This window comes from Nicotiana attenuata, unplaced genomic scaffold (assembly GCF_001879085.1).
Source record: "Nicotiana attenuata strain UT unplaced genomic scaffold, NIATTr2, whole genome shotgun sequence".
NCBI lineage: Eukaryota > Viridiplantae > Streptophyta > Magnoliopsida > Solanales > Solanaceae > Nicotiana > Nicotiana attenuata.
In genome coordinates, this window is record NW_017673827.1 from 39811 (window position 1) to 56664 (window position 16854).

Genomic DNA, 16854 nt, shown 5'->3' on the forward strand with positions numbered 1-16854 from the left:
CACTAAGTTCTAAATTTTCAAATTTAGGATACTTAGTCTTAAAGTTTGGATGAATTGGTTAATCTTTAAATATATTATAAACTGTAAATATATTTTAAATAGCGGGCTTAAAAGTGACTATTTCTACACTTTGCCCCTACAATAACATTATTTGTGGGCCGATGTTTAACTCTATCCTCGTATTTAAAAGTTCTGCAAATATAGACCCAATGATAGACCTCCTCCTTCCTCCTCCTCCTTCCTGATGTGATTTAACTCGAACTTTAATCTATATCAAGTGAAAAATTAATAATATCTCCTGAATTATTGTTTTTCACTCCTTATTCTATCTTCTTTTTGCTCTCAATCTTTTGTTGCATATATTTGTATCTTATGTATCTAGAAAACAAGCGACGTGATTGAAAAAAACTTTTGAAATTGCGACTTTTTTCTTTGAGTGAAAGCAAAATTTTCATTTTTTTCAGATATGTAATACCGAGGCTATTTTTACACAAATTACTTAAACGAGAACAAAATTTAAAGTACGTCTCAAAATGATCTATTTGTGCAACAACAACAACCCAGTAAAATCCCATTCAGTGGGTCTGAAAAATGATCTATTTGTGCAAATCTCCCAATACTTTCCCCTTTGACGGCCCATGACCAACAGCCCAAATCTTCTCGATCCGCCAAAGCCCAAATTAGGAAATCGCGCCAAATAGCCTGAGCAAAATCCATCATCTATCACCTTCACCTTTCTGAACCTCTAAAAGGTACGAGTACGATCTTCTTCTCTCACTTTCACATTTCTTCTGTGTATTTGTCGTTATATCCATGTAAAAAAATCATTTGTTCATTCAAAGCCCTAGAAAAAAAATTAAATTTTGTTCTTATTTTCTTCTTTTTGATTTTTGATATTCATGTTCTCAAATAGTGCCATGGAATTTGTGTGAGAAATGGTTGAGTTGTGTTGTTCAATGGATGCGGCTGTTAAAACGGAGGAGGAGTTTGAACGGCTTCCGTTGAAACAGCGATTGAAGTTACTTTTAGCCAGCAAGCGTCTTCTGGAATCTTCCAATGTGTTGCAGTGAGTTTTGTTTTCTTATTTTGAAAGCAAATAGAAGATTTTTTTTTAGCTGGTTTAGTTCATACTTCACAGTTTTGGAAGTTAAAAAGAGAAAGAAAAAGTTTTATTGGTTTACTGTGTTTAGTTAAGTTCTTATTTTTATGCATAGAATTTTGCTATTTGGATAGCAAATTTGATAAAGTAGATAATTTTTGTATAGCTGGTTTATAGTGATTATTTCACAGTTTTGGGAATAAAGAGATTTTTTTTGTTGTTGTGCAAACAATGAAATTTTGATTAAAAAAAAAGATGAATCTTTATGTTGTTCAATATTTTTATTTTTTATTTTTTATTTTTTATAACCGTGTTGTCCGGGCCAGCTTGGGTGCACCTAGACTAATTCCACGGATACCAACTAGATGTTATTTGTTTTCTAGTTAACTTTTCTTTTTGCATAGAATTTGCAATATGTAAAGCAACCTTGAAGAAATAGATAACTTTTTTTGTAGCTGGTTTACAGTGTTTAGTTCACAGTTTTTGAAATTACAGAGAAAGAAAAATATTGTCGGAAACAATGATTTTCTTTCCTGTTTAGTTGTGTTTAGTTGACAGTTTTGGAAGTAAAAGTAAATGAAAAAAGAAAAAAGAAATGTACTAATGCAAAAGGTGAAATTTTATGAAAAAGGTTGGAACTTTTACTTTGTGTTTTAGTCTTTAAATCACAGCTTGAAAAAAACAAACATTTGTGGAATGAAAAGTAGAGATACAATTGAGAAAAGATAAACTTTTGATTGAGAAAAGATGAAGTTTTTGTAGCTGTGTTGTTGTGTTATGTTCTCGGTTTCGGAAAAAGAAAAGGAAAGCATAATACTGCGAGCTGTGGCTTTTGCTTGATCTGCAATTTTAACCGCATCTCTTTGTTCTTTTTCTTGTATTACTCAAGTGTCAGACTAAATCGGGAAAGTAAGGGCAGGTTAGAAAATTATTGGTTTGTCCAGTATAGGAAGACACAATAATTAACCAGCCAGGAGTGAAGTGGGCTGTTGAGACTCTAGTGAAGAATTTTTTTTGATCGATAGAGGAAATAGCAAAGTGCCGAAGACAAAATAAAACCTTTGAAAAGCTAGCTAAAGAGTAAAGAAGTAGAGCAACCTTCTTTACAGAAGGTTTGCACATTCTCCCACTAGTGCATTCTGCTTGGTCACTGAACTAGTCCAACATAAAATCTCATTCATCTAGAAAAACCAAGTAGAAACTATTTTATAAATATATGCAAGCATGTGGCAGTGTTCTTCCAATTGACGGTAAATTGACCAAAGTCCAGACATAGATCAATGTAGAATATGCACATAATTATTTGTTTTTGCCACTGCTTCGGTTGTTATAGTTTGGTGGTACCTCTTGTTTCTTTCCTTCATTAGCTGGGAATATGTTTTAGAACTTTTTCACTGTAGCATAACAGAAAAGTCTTTCCATTTAGATCCTTACAAAATTTCTGGAAAAAAGTGGTGCACTTTTTGCATTTAACATTGATGGTAACATGTGCAGGACTTCAATTGATACCTTCGTGAAAAAGGAAGATGAACAGTGTGATTCACAGGTATTAAATGATAATTCATGTTGGAGCCTGAGAGATAGCTTGGTTTTACTCAGTCATGGTTGTGTTGAGTAATCAACTAAAAGAAAGAAAGGCTGAATAATTGATTAAAGGCTTCTTAGTGACTTATTCAGCCTTTTTTTTGTTCTAAAATATCAACCTTCACTGTGCTGTCCTAAAGTTGTGATTTTTGCTTCTGTGAACTTATTGCTGTTTAACTGTTAATAACTTACTGGATATCCAAACATACTTTTTGTTTTCTTCTCTAGCGGGAAAAGCAGGCAAAACTGAGGTCTTCTTGCATTATAACCACATGTGCTTAAATTTGGGGTTTATTTTACCTTGTATTCCGTTTGTATGCATTTTGACTAAAGTGAAAAATCTTATGCAGAATCTCCATTCGGCTTATTCGGTTCAACAAGAGAAACTAGAGAGTTTGGCACTGCAACAAAATATTACTGGTAAAGTTTCTCATGCTAGGGGGTGCTGGATTGAAGTTTAAAATTCAGATTTTGTTTAATGTGCTTTTTAATTGTGTCATAAGGCCTCAATTTTTAGGACATATTGTCAAAGAGTTCAGTACTCTAATAAGATACTAAAATGTTCAAGTTTGATTTTTATAGAGTAAAATTAAACTGGAGCAAAGATGAAAACACTTCAGAATTATATGAATCTTTCTGCAGAAAAAGTTGATACTGTTGAGAGTTCTCCACTTCAACTGTCATTGTCACCAAAGTTTCCCATCAATGTGAAGGTTGAGTGTGCCAAGAACAGCACGGTGAACTCATTCAGTAACCTTGTCAACGATTCATCTAGTGCTGATGGGAAAGAAATCAATAGCAAGAAACCTGATGACTTTTTGGATGATCTTGATTTTGTTGTGCTGAAAGAAAGGCAGAGAATTCTGCATTCAAGGTGCAAATTTTACCTGCATAATTTTTTCTTTTTTAGATGAGGTGCCTCTGTTCTTAAAACTTGATAATCCATGTCAATGCAGGTGTCAAACTTTTTCCAAATAATAAAATTCTAAAATTTCTATTAACTACTTTGTCAGCTTATACATTTTTGAAGTCTAATGTTTTAGAAAGCATTGGATCTCATGCTTCTTGCTTCAATTATAGGAAAGAGCAATGCTTGAAGACGTCAATTTTAGAGGTAATTGCCTATAACTATCTCTTCATGATTTAGGTTGTATGACATTTTATTTGATGCAATAGTTGTACAACTTGTGGAATGAAAGGAAGATACTTCATGGAAATGCGAAATATTATTAAGTTATATCCATTGTATCTCTCTTAGCTAAGATCCCTTTGCTTGAAGGGTTGTCGATGTGGTCATTGGAATAAGAAAAGGCCGTGGGTTGTACCCAGTCTGAAACCAAGTCGATTTATATTTAATGACGGATCATGAGAAAATAATAGTGGGGCCAAAGAGTTTGAAGGATGAGAACGTAATACTTTTCCTGTCCATCTTGGTGTTAATCTGTTGGATGTTAAGCATCTGCAGTGATAGGTTATTGCTTATTTTGGTTACTTGTTAATGCTTTCATGAAGATAGAAAATAAGCAAATCATATGATTAGATTGAGTATCGGCACTGTCAAGTGATTACATTCTTTATCCGTCCTTTAAAGTCTGATCCTCTTTTTGTTCTATATGGTTGGAAGAAAAACTTGCCCTTAAGTTTGTGGTCATCTGATATCAAATCGGTATGTCAATCTTCCATCCTTCTTTTTCTACCTATTTGAAATGTATTAATCGCAAACTTAGGACTTGATTTTGGCAATTATGCTAGCGTTATGCCATCCTTGTAAGGCTTGCTTTATACTGCATAGCTATTCTACATTCACATGATTGCTTTATAATGCAATTCCTTTACCCTTAATGTTCTCTCTAATTATTCTTCGACCAGAATGTATTTTCAAGATGAAAATGCAATTTTTTTTTTGCTAAAGAAAAGTATTTGTGCTTCACAATTGTGTTAGTTGCCTTGACAATTCGTGTGGCTAATTATTTGTGCTCTGCAGCCATTGAGGTGGGTTTTGCAAACTCTGTGCTACAATGTTAGATACTTGGAGAAATTCTTTTCCTAGCTTCTGGGGCTGCTTATTTTTGCCCTGAATTATTTTTGGCAAGAATTATAAGCAACAAAGTAAATAATATTATTCCGTATTTTCTTTTTTCCCCTCTTGTAAGCGTGTTTTTACATCTTACCACTGGGCATTTCGCTTTGATACTTAGCTATAAAAGTTGGTATGTGATCGACCTTAGCTCAGGGAAGAGAAAGGGGAGCATCCCTCTTGGTTGCTGGTTCAAGTCCAGCAGGTCGAATCCTTTGTCTGTTGCAGAACATTTTACATCCATGTGTCAGTCTGGAATATGGTTCTTCTATGTTATTATTATTAATTTTTTGATTAAAATGCTGCATCCCTTAAAATAATGTTCATTGTCACCTTCTTCATCAAAAACTTACATTATCACCTAAATAGTTTTCTCTTTCTCTTCATCTCTCCTGGCTATCCGACGAGGAGGGAAGAAGCTACAGGAATTGTGTCTTTGATCCTTTCGGAAATACTTATTGACAAATCTCTTACCCAACCTAACTGCTTTTCTGTTGGATAACTTTCTCTGGGGAGGAAGGAGAAGGGGAAAATGTCAGTTATGTTACTGCCTATTTGAATCTTGTTATTTTCGTTTAATAAGTTAACTGTAGAAGTTGCCTATTTCTGTATATTGTGCAGGGTAAACCTTCCAACTTTTCCAGTGTACTCATGAATGACACAACTCCTCGAAGTGCTGGGATAGTAAAAGGACAGCTTCGTCCTATTAAAGTGATCGGTAATGGTTCTCATGAATTTCATAGGATTTCTAATCATTCAAATGCGGCAGTTGGAGGTTTGTCTAGTACAGATCCTCAAGTTTCTAAGATGGGGCATCACTGTCAGAGAGATCAGTTGTCTGACTCTGGAAATTCAATGGAACTTCTAGGAAATGGAAGGAGAACACTTTCCAAACAAGAAGATTCAAGTCGTGCACTAGACCTTTCTTCTTTTAATAGGAAGAGCAAAGTTAGTTCTCCTATATCGGACCTTGTACATGTCAAGGTTGAACCTGTGGATAACAGTATGGATGAAACCACTGCAAAGAATGGAATGGGTACTATGCCCCATAGTAGCACCACTCTGGTGAAAACTGAAATCGGAATTTCCTATGATTCTTCTGGAGATGAACTGGATCATATGCTGTTACGAGAGCGAATGAAGTTATTCTCTTCGAGAGCGGTTCCTTCATTTGAGATAGGTAGAATTGCAGACTGCTCAAGGAAAATAGTTTCTTCCGTCTCTGATTGCACGCCCATCTCATCAGTGCCAGCTAAACCACTGAGGGTTAGTCGGCCACGGAAACGAAGGAAAACAGCCACGTAAAATTCCTTTTTCTGGCATCTGTATATACTCATATGTGTATATATTGATTTGTATTTGTCTACATTTACTATGGATGTCCCAATCCTCCCTTTTCTTTATCTTTTTTCAATTATACTTCATTACTCAAAACTTCAACAGACAAATGCTCACATGTATGTGTATGTGTTTACATTTACTATACACAATTTATCCTTTGCTTTCTCCAACAAACTGCAGAGAGTCAGTTGAAGTAGCAATGGAGGAAGATGCTCCTGGACTCTTGCAGGTATTTTCCCATCAAATTGCCATGCTCAAAATCAGGTGGTTCATAGCCTTTATTGGTCTTTGCAGGTATTACTAGAAAAAGGCATATCTGTTGATGAGATTAAGCTGTACGGAGAAAATCAGAGTAACGAGCCTCTTGATGATTTGACCTCTGAAGACAGCTTCTCAGAGCTTGAAGCTGTTATATCAAAGGTATGACCATATAGGTGCAAATGGCCTTTCTCGTCACTAATTTAGGAGGAAAGCTGCCTATGTTTGTGTCTGAGTTACCTCTTACCTGTTGAAGCATGCAATAGGTATTAGTCACTCAATGATCTGGAAAATGTTACTGACTGTTTGTTCATGAATTAGGGGTGGCTTTTGAGTTACATAGCTATCATTTTCTTTTATGCTTGTCATTTCATCTATCCTTTCTCACATATTTTAGCTATCTGAAAGTATCCTGATCCCTTGGCATGATTGCTTATGATTTGGCAATTGATTATTAATCTACAAGTTATTGCGATGGGAATGTGGAAATCATGGAGTTATTCAATGATTTAAGAAACTGAAGTTTTAGGCTACTATTGGATTTTGAGAATCTCGACAATCTCTTTGGCGAGCATTGGTGAGTGTAAAAATCTGCTATAATGATACTAGGCTTGGAAGAAAAGTAGTAGGCAGCTTGTTAGGTGAAGTGGGGCAGTTTCTGGTTGTATAGATGATAACAACCCTGGTCGTAGAGTAAGTTAAGTCCGGGCATGGAAGTAGGAGGGTATTTAGATAGACTTAAACGATAGACATGTAGATAGAACCAGATGCCTTTTGATATCTTGTGAAGCAGCAATTTTAAGGTTTAAACCATTCATAGTTGTTTTCTCCGAACTGAAGCGTTTCATGTCAGAAACCAGATTTGTCGAAGTGGTCATCAAGGCCTGATGAGGAGCTTGAAATATTGGGTTACTTTAAGTATTCTGAATGTTGAGAAAGCTGAAATACAACTAGTAGTCGTACCCGCGCGATGCGCGGTTAGTATTAAAAAATATTAATTAAATTAAATTATGATCGGGCTTGTTTGATCCTATTAGATTGTATTGCTTTAATAAAATTCAATTGTCATCTTACTTGTCGATACGATATACCTAATAATGAAATCTCTATTAAATCAAAGGTACTTATATAATTAGTGAATAACTTTTTTGTTCTATATTTTTTAATTATATTAACCAATATTTATTGTTCGCTTTCTTTTTGTCATATATGAGAAGATTTATAATTTATTGCTGTTGAAATATTTTTTTATTTTAACTTTTATTATTTTGTTCTTGATAATATTATCTAAATTTTAACGAACAATCTCTGTTAAAATAACGGGACTTATACAGGGAGCGCATTGAATAACTTTTTTGTTATTTATTTTTCTTTATTATATCATCTAATATTTAATATTATTACATTGCTAATAGAAAGTTTTATTAGCATATTACTTTATTAAATATTTTTCTCTGAAAGTTTTTTTATGTCTTTATTTTCGTTTGATTTATTTTAAAATAATTTTAAAACTCCAACTTGAAACTAATCCCCAATTTGAATTGGTAATTTATTTTTTTTTAATTTCATTTTTTAAAACTCCAACTTGAAACTACATCACGATTTGAATGGGTAGTTTTTCTACTCTTTCTTTCGTCTTTTATAACTAACTTTTTTTTGCTTTTTTATTTTAAGATAATTTATAAACTCCAACTTGAAACTACTCCCACACAATTTGAATGGGTAGTTATTATTTTATATATTTATTTTTCGTTTTCTAATTATATTTAATTATAAGATATCTATATTTATTAATTCAAATAAAGTAACCAATATATATATATATATGTGTGTGTTAGTTTTTAAATTATTTTATTATGTTCATTTTTTATATATATTTAAATTCAAAAATAATAACCAATAACTTTTTTCTATATTTTGCTTTATTATATTAGCCATTGTTTAGTATTCGCTTTCTTTTTGTAATATATGAGAGGATATATAATTTATTACTGATGAAATATTTTTTTGTTTTAAATTTTATTCTGTTGTTCTTAATAATATTATCTAAATTTTAATGAATAAAATCTCTGTTAAACTGTCGGGACTTATACAGGGAGCACATTGAATAAATTTTTTGTTATGTATTTTTCTTTATTATATCATATAATATTTAATATTATTACATATTTAATAGAAATATTTATTAGCATATTACTTTATTTAATATTTTTCTCTGAAAGTTTTTAATTTATTTATTTTCGTTTTTTATTTTAAAATTATTTTAAAACTCCAACTTGAAACTACTTTTCGATTTGAATGGGTAGTTCTTCTCTTTTTTCATTTTTTATAGCTATTTTTTTGCCTTTTATTTTAAAATAATTTTAAAACTCCAACTTGAAACTACTCCCACCCAATTTGAATGGCTTCTCCTATTCTATATAGATAGATAGGCTATTGTGGAAGAGCTTTGCACCAGGCTATCTTAGATCCACACTTATGGTCTATTGCTGGTTCTTTCTTTTTATTTATTTTGCTTTATTTTTTTCTGGTGATATCTTATTAGGCAGGGCACAGATCCCTTCATCTGATGTCATATGTTGTGTTAACTTTGTTGATCAGCTTTTCTCCCAGCGACAGTCATTGTTAAAGCTAGCTCCACTCCAGTGCACAAAAGGTGAAAAAGCTAGCTATTGTTTGGCTTGTCTATTTTCACTTGTTGAGCAGGTATGGATATTAATTGATGCAAGGGTCTAGTTATCATATTAAAATCGTCATTATATCACTATTATCTGATATGTATTGCCCTTTTTTCTTTTTCAAATTACACTTTAGGCACGGTATCTACATTTCCGAAAGTGGCCTGTTGAATGGGGTTGGTGCCGAGATCTCCAATCATTTATATTTGTCTTTGAAAGGCATAACAGGTCTGTTGTTTGCTGCATAGGTTTTGGTTCTAGAGTCTTCGCAATGTGTCAGGACCGATAAAGAAACTTTTATATTTTCATATTTGCAGGATTGTGCTTGAGCGTCCTGAATATGGCTATGCAACGTACTTCTTTGAACTGGTGGATTCCACCCCTATTGATTGGCAAATCAGGCGATTGGTAACTGCTATGAAGCTTACTAGCTGCAGCAGGGTCAACCTAATCGAGAATAGAACACTGGCGGTATTTACCTTGGATGCTGCTATATTAGTTTTTTCTTATGATGCTTCTATTTGTATGTTCCTGATGCAGAATTTCATCAAATTGCTTGCATTTGTGACCTAGTAATCAACTTTCTTTGGTATTTATTGAAGTGAGAAATAGTTTACTTTTACTTACCTTCACCAGGTAGTGCTCCCTGATGCTTTCTCTTGTGGACGAGTTTTCATATGAAATCCTGTTTTGCTTCACTTCATTTTTCTCCCCTTCTGGTTGGGGTAATTAGGTGAAGAGGGGTGGGGGTAATAGATGATGGTTGAACTTCCTCGTCTACAAAAATTTTCTTCTTGTCTGGCTTGATTATGTTACTTGATTTAATCTCAGTCTTTTGCTAAATCATTTTAGCAATCATGAGTGGCATTTGGTTACTGGATAAAATAGTCAGTATGTTTTAGCTATAACCACCTAATGTTAGTTATCCATTAAAAATTTGTTACAGAACTAAAATAAATAATCTTGTGTCTCATCTTTTCTTCATCAAAACAAAAGAGAAAAAAATTACATTTTTCAAGTGGTCTATCTCTAACAGTTTAAGCTTTTACACGAGGCGTTTAAATATGAGTATTAAATTATACAAAAGTCTTGAATTCAAGTCTCACTGCTTGCCCATCATAGAGATAAGGGTTGATCATTTTGGACGTCTTTATATACATTTATACGAATGTTATAGTCTATGACAAATGCACAAAGCAAGCGACTTAGCATGTCAAAGTGTTCTCAAATGGGCTCTCAAAATTATTCATGTACCTTACTGACCTGTACTCTGCCATCGATATTTACTCTTGCATCTTGTTGAAAACCGTTTCACTTAAATGTGGCTGTGGCTTTCACATTTACTAGTTTTTCTATTCGAAATGATCAGATGTTATTCATATTGTATATTTGAACTTATCATATAGAACAGTCTTATGCTTCCATTGTGTCTGCACACAGGTTGGAGAAGAGCTGAGTGAAGGAGAAGCAAGAGTATTAATGGCATATGGTTGGGTCCCTAACACCGGTCTGGGGACGATGCTCAACTACTGTGATCGAGTTTTCCATGACAGAAAGACAGAGAAAGATATCTCGGAGTGGAGGTCGAAAATTGGGCAGTTGCTTATAGATGGATACAACGGCGGTTCACTAGTAGGAAAAACTGTGGATTTCAGTGTTGCTCTGAACTGCCCTCAAATCAAGTTAGAACTAGATTAAAACCTAGCATCACTAATCTAAAACTTAGTAAATACCATCCTTTTGTGTTTTCTGTTAAACTAGCCTAAAATGCATTTTTGTACAGATTTTTGGCTTTATATTTTAGGCAGGCTGTCTAACCTTAGTTAATGTTTAAATTACCTTCATCTGTTAAATACGTATAATATAAGCAGAAATGAAGTGCTTTACATTGATATATTTTCCCAGAAACTTGTAGCTTCTGCATATATCAAACCTTGTTTTCCCAGAAATTTGTAGCTTCTGCATATATCAAACCTTGTTTTATAGTGTGTAAAATATGATTCTTCATTAAATTATTCTGAAAAACAACGATGACTATGCCTTAGTCTAAAACAAGTTGTCGTCAGCTAATATGAATCCTCACTGAGCATACTTTTCTTATTAACTATTACTATAAGGATTCTTCATGACTTAACTAGTTTTACGCTAGTTCTTAGCCTATCGCAACCATCTTCCTTTATGAACCGATAATGTGATCAAGCTGCAAGTGGTAAGCTTGTTTGACCAGCTTTATATTTAACTCAGCATCAGTAATAAATTCAAGAAAATTTTGCTTTACTCAAAAAATTCTTATTTTATATAACTCGTACTACTTTTGTGTAAAATCATTCTATGTAAAAGAAATGTTATCCATTTCCTAAACGTTTATGGAGCTGCATTGACAGACATTTTCAGTTCTTGGACACAGCTTCTGCTTTAGCCCAAAGTCTGTGTTGGGCCTAATCTTCGATCAATCCGTTGGGCCTTTTATATCCAAAATTGGGAGAAATTAAAAAATAGCTAGATTTACAAGTGGTCATTCAAAAATAGCCACAATTTCAAAAGTTATCAAAATTTAGCCACTTTTTATGTAAAGATAAATCTGAACTAAAACACTGTTCAAAATCCGGAAAATACTTTAGCATAATATACTGAAATTCCAGTATAATATACTGGAGGCAGCAAAGTATACCGGTCCAGCATAATATGCTGGAAGTTCATACACAGGTGCACCGAACTCCAGTATATTATGCTGGAGCGATCTCTGTTGCAGCAAAGTAGTGATTATTTTTCAATGACTTGACAAACGCTAGCTATTTTTTAATGACCAGTTCGAAAACTGGCTAGCGGCTAACCCGTGCTATTTTAACTCCAAAATTGGGTTGCTGTGCGGCTGAGCCAATATCATGCAAGCAAACGAAAGCATGACGTTTGCTTTACGTTTTGTTGCTTAATATTCCTTTTATTTTTAATTTTTACTTTTAACAGTAGCAACAAAATGGACTATGGGATGCACAAATCCTCGTCCAATGATAACTACCTATTTAATTTTTTAATGCTCACAGATTGTCCATGACGTGTGTCTATGTGAGTTTTTCTTTTTTTTAAAGTAATGGTGGGTCCAGGAGCGAAACCGGGATTTGAAGCTTATAAATTCGGGATTCTAGTTCTTTTAAGTTTTTGTGTTTAAAATAGATAATTTATATATATTAAATGAATTCCTTAAGACAAACACAAAGCGTAGACCAAAGCTACTGATTCGACCGAATACACAACCTAATTTTTTCATAGTTGCTTTATTTATTATAATATTCTCCCTCATCGGCCTTTATTCTTCCTTTAATTGGCAAAGAAAACAAAAAGTTTTTCCGAGTTGTTTATAGTATAGAAAAGCTAGGGACAAATCATATTATGAGAACTTTCTCGAATCAACTTGTTTGATTCTTTGGTTCAAAAGATGATGTGAAAGACTATGTTTTTTTTCAAAGTGGAATTCAATGAGATAAATCCTAGGTGCTCCACATTAAAGTAACTAACAAAATAACTCCCTTTTTAGTTGTTGGAACTAATTGAGTTGATAATGGAAAAAGTGTCAATTTCTTACATCTACTCCTCCACTGATATTGATAGTTTTTGCTCTACACTATCGGATTCAGAATTTAGACGTTGTGAGTTTTAAATTGTATATTTAGCTCTATTTACACTTGCTTTTGACGCATATATATATATATATATATATATATAGAGAGAGAGAGAGAGAGAGAGAGAGAGAGACGGGGGGGGGGGGGGCAATCCGCTAAGCATTTTTGGATTTGTCACTAGAAGGCGGAGCCAAACTTTAATTTTTATGAGTTCGGAATTTCAGTTCTTTTAAGATATTGAGTAATAATTTTTTACATATATTTAATAAATGTTTTAACATAGACATAAAATTTGAACTAGTTACTAGGTTTGGCCAAATTCGTAAACATAACACTAGCTTCACCCCAACAGTTCTTACTCTTAAGTTACCCTCTTGTTCTTTTAACCTCTTCTCAATTTATACAAAAAAGAAAAAGAAATTTCTTCATTATATAAATGAATAGATGCATCTTCTTTATATGGCCAATTAAAAAATTAAATATGTGAAAGAAGGTGGGGTATTAACACTTTTAGCCCGCGACAGAAACTATAATTATATTCTGTAGTCGAAAAAGTATATAAAATTTGTATAATTTTGTATATAATATGCATAACGAATATATATGCAGAAAATATACAAAATTTATATATTTTTCAGCTATTATTTTGAGAGCGGTTATACATTGTCATTTTCCCAAAGAAGGTAATACAATGGGATATGCCCACTTAAGTCTACATCATAACAAATCCAAGGTTGTAATCCTACCAAACTTCAAAATAAAGTGCAACAAACCCCCAAAAGCATATGTGTTAAAAATTGATTGAGACAATAAACCATTTATCCAATCAAAATTGATGATAATAAAGACTAATAATGAAAATGGGAAGGGATATGTGTCTTATTTCCAATCAATTATCCATTTATATATAACACAAAAAGGAAAGATCATGAATGAGTAGTACCCTTCCATAACAAAGTGTCCCAAAGTCCAATCACCATTTCACTTATAAAAATTCCCAAATATTAAAATGGTTAGTACACTTTTGGCACCAAATGAAGAAGAACAATGTAGAAACATGTAGTGTGGTATCATAGGATAAGGCTTCACATAAAATATTAAAAAGAATATAAATTTAACTTATATATACTGGTAATGTAAACTATAAAGAATTTTTATATTATCAATATATTTTAAATGTTATAATAACTTACGTACTAATCTTTTTTGTTACAAATTAAATTTATTACAGACAATTAGTAAATCGTCATAATTATAAGTAACCTTTTTCTGGGGTATAAAAATCTATATTCTATCAGTGTACGGAAGTTAAACTCAAAATTCTACTACTCCTTCACTATACCCCACCACCCCACATCCATCAATAAGAAGAAAACAACAGCGCCTCATATCATCATTATAATGCTGCTGCAAGAAATAAAATTAGAAAGATGATAAAGAAAATATAATTTTAGATCTTGGCCTACACTATATATATATATATATATATATATAATTTTTTTTTTTGGGTGGGTTCTAAGATTTTGTTTCCTCTTATTTATGGTGATGTGTTGGCAAATTGGTATTCATACAAATACACTCAAATGGTATATTTTCCACTCTTTTTGGGGTCCTTTAAAATGATTTCTTAAAAAAAAATCAAAAGTCTTAAGAGACCAATCTTTAAACCGCGTAAAGATTAGTCTTTGAACTGATCGATCAGAAAGTGGACCTAAAGAGTGTGTTTATTGCCTAAAGAGAGAAAGAAAAAAGAAAAGAAAAAAGAAAAAATCCTTTTTAATGTAAGACTATGAAAATAACAATCCGGTGCACAAAATTTCTGCTAAGCGGATGATTTAGGAAAGGGATGGACACACAGTCATGTTTATATTACGTAGACTTATCTTGCAGAAATTACGGGGCCGAGAATTTGTGATCGATCCGAAGAATCACTCCGAGATACGATTATGCTCCCCTTTCGCACTATCATGAGATTCTTGCCCCCTTTTCTTTCGGATTAAAAAGGCTCCGGTGAGAATGAGAATCACTTCAAAACTTAAAACGACAACATCTCTTATTGTTGTGCATATCCACTATCTAAGACTATGAAATGAGCAGCTCGATGCACAATCTCACTGTGTATACGCATGATCTATGGAAGAACTGGATCACATTAAGTTTATTAAACATAATCTTATATTTCTTTACTCGTAAAAATTTATTTTCACAATTTAAACCCGTGATTTCTTCCATCGTACTGTATATACACATAATCTATGGACGGATTGAATCATATTAAGTTTATTTTACAATCTCACATTCTTTATTCGTAAAAATTTATTTTCACAATTTAAACTCGTGATTTCTTCATCATACGATAACAACTCTTATCATTGCGCTAATGCTATTTTATTTTTGTGGGACTATAAGAGAGAGCAGAAAAAAGTCACATGTCAGAGCCATAGGTTTATGCCAAGTGTCAACCAAAACGAAGAAAAGGTTAAACTATTAAGTCACGCCTAGGAATATATGTTAGCCTTACATCATCTTTTTCTATACATATTTTTCTTCAATTAATAACTCTTCTTTGAAGTAAATATATTTTCACTATCATTATTGTAGAATAAAATCCAGTAACAGGGACATCGAATTTTGCAGAATCTGTTTCAATCAATTTGCCCGAATCCGATTTCATCTCTCTTGGAAAAGAAATTCTTGTTCACGAACTAAGTACCTTCTTCTTGCTTTTAGTGTGTTTCTATCTTTGTAGGGAGGATTTCTCAGAGTATTTTTTTCTGAAGAAGGGGAGCGTTGATTATATAGAGAAGGGAAGTTGTCAGAGGAAAAAAAAAACTACCGTGAAACTGACCCACGTTGATCCCCACGCTCCCCCTTACTTCTCAACGTGCGGTAGTTTTACTTTAGGAGTTAAACCTTCCCTAGGTAACTTCCCTTTATCATATCCCCTTTAGAAAACAGGTCGGGTCACTCCATATGGGCGACCCGCGACCTAAACCCAATATCCAACAATTATATTTTGATCGTACCAACTGAAAGACAAAAACAATAATTCATATAGAATTATAACTGCTCAAGCTCAGTTCTATTGTCAACATTTTGTTACGTATTTGCTTAGGTCAATATTCAAAGAAAGAACTCTTAATTATTAGATTCAACAAACCCTTGGAATTCTTAGTAAATCAAGGTGATAGTGCTATTTTAGGATGTTGACATGTTGTGGCATGATTGGTTCATTTGATAGGATAACTAGAATATTATTATTTTTCTTGTACTTTATATACTATATATATTAACACGTCGTAATAGGTAATTGTGTTATCAGTTGACATTATGAATGATTACTTTCGTTTGTACATGATTATTTTTTAGGTGAACTGATAGCATTAAATTTTGTATACTATCAATGTATAGACACTTCGTTAGAGGTAGAGCCAGAATTTGAAATTTATATATTCCAAAATTCTCATCGAATCCATAACTCGTTTTAATCACTGGTTCGTAATTAAATATTTTATATGTTTAATACAATATTTAATATAAATATATAATTTAAATAAAAGTTACTGAGTTCGTCCGAACATACCTAATACCCTCAGTCCATGCTTACAGCTTGAGAAAAGACTTGAAGAACTGATATTTAGCGATTAGGTTTTACATTAATTTCTACCTTTGAGGTTGAGTCGAGAGAGTCTATCAGAAACAGTCTCTGTACCGTAGCAAATTAGGAATACAGCTGCAGACACATTATTCTCCTATAACTACTTATGAAATTATACTGAATTTGTTGTTGCTGTTATTGCCATTCTTTTTAGGCTGGAGGAAGTATATTTTATTCTTTGCATGGAGATACTCAAGTGTATAGATTAAAGAGTTCTTGAGGTTCATAATCAATTATTACTTACATTCAATTTTCAGCCATATATTCCATGTTATCTATTTAGCATTTTATAGAAGAAAAAAAAGAACACGTTAAAGGGAAAAAGGAGAAAAAGATTGGGGCCCAAATTCCACTGAAATGAACCAATAAGCGTGGGGCGGCAGTCCTATAAAATTTGGCAACCGCCCCATAACGGTCGAGCCCTTTGCCCTAATAATATTCCTTTAGATTAATAGAAAATTATTTCATTTGAGAATTTGTGTAATCGATAGGTCATGAATTCGAACCGTAAAATCAATTACTGATACTTATATCAGAAT

At 32.9% G+C, this 16854-nt stretch overlaps 1 protein-coding gene across 2 annotated transcripts; it reads left to right on the plus strand.

The window, feature by feature from the left end:
- The first annotated feature begins 474 nt into the window (after positions 1–474).
- Positions 475–10931, plus strand: LOC109217389. 2 transcript variants are annotated; one of them, XM_019381628.1, is made up of 13 exons: positions 475–752; positions 914–1066; positions 2594–2645; positions 3034–3103; positions 3326–3557; positions 3764–3797; positions 5382–6061; positions 6282–6330; positions 6396–6521; positions 8961–9065; positions 9174–9265; positions 9355–9508; positions 10478–10931. In XM_019381628.1, the coding sequence occupies exons 2-13, from the start codon at positions 936–938 to the stop codon at positions 10733–10735; spliced, it is 1983 nt and encodes a 660-aa protein (XP_019237173.1). In that variant the 5' UTR covers positions 475–752; positions 914–935; the 3' UTR covers positions 10736–10931. The 2 variants fall into 2 exon arrangements, with proteins under 2 accessions (XP_019237173.1, XP_019237172.1); XM_019381627.1 differs by lacking the exon at positions 475–752 and having other exon boundaries at positions 765–1066.
- Positions 10932–16854: the final 5923 nt, after the last annotated feature.

Bases quoted from the DNA above. Each gene is read 5' to 3' on its own strand.
- LOC109217389 (XM_019381628.1), top strand. From the start codon at position 936: ATGGTTGAGTTGTGTTGTTCAATGGATGCGGCTGTTAAAACGGAGGAG. The intron at 3,558-3,763 runs GTGCAAATTTTA...CTTCAATTATAG, and splicing joins CAGAGAATTCTGCATTCAAG to GAAAGAGCAATGCTTGAAGA. The intron at 6,062-6,281 runs GTAAAATTCCTT...AACAAACTGCAG, and splicing joins AAACGAAGGAAAACAGCCAC to AGAGTCAGTTGAAGTAGCAA.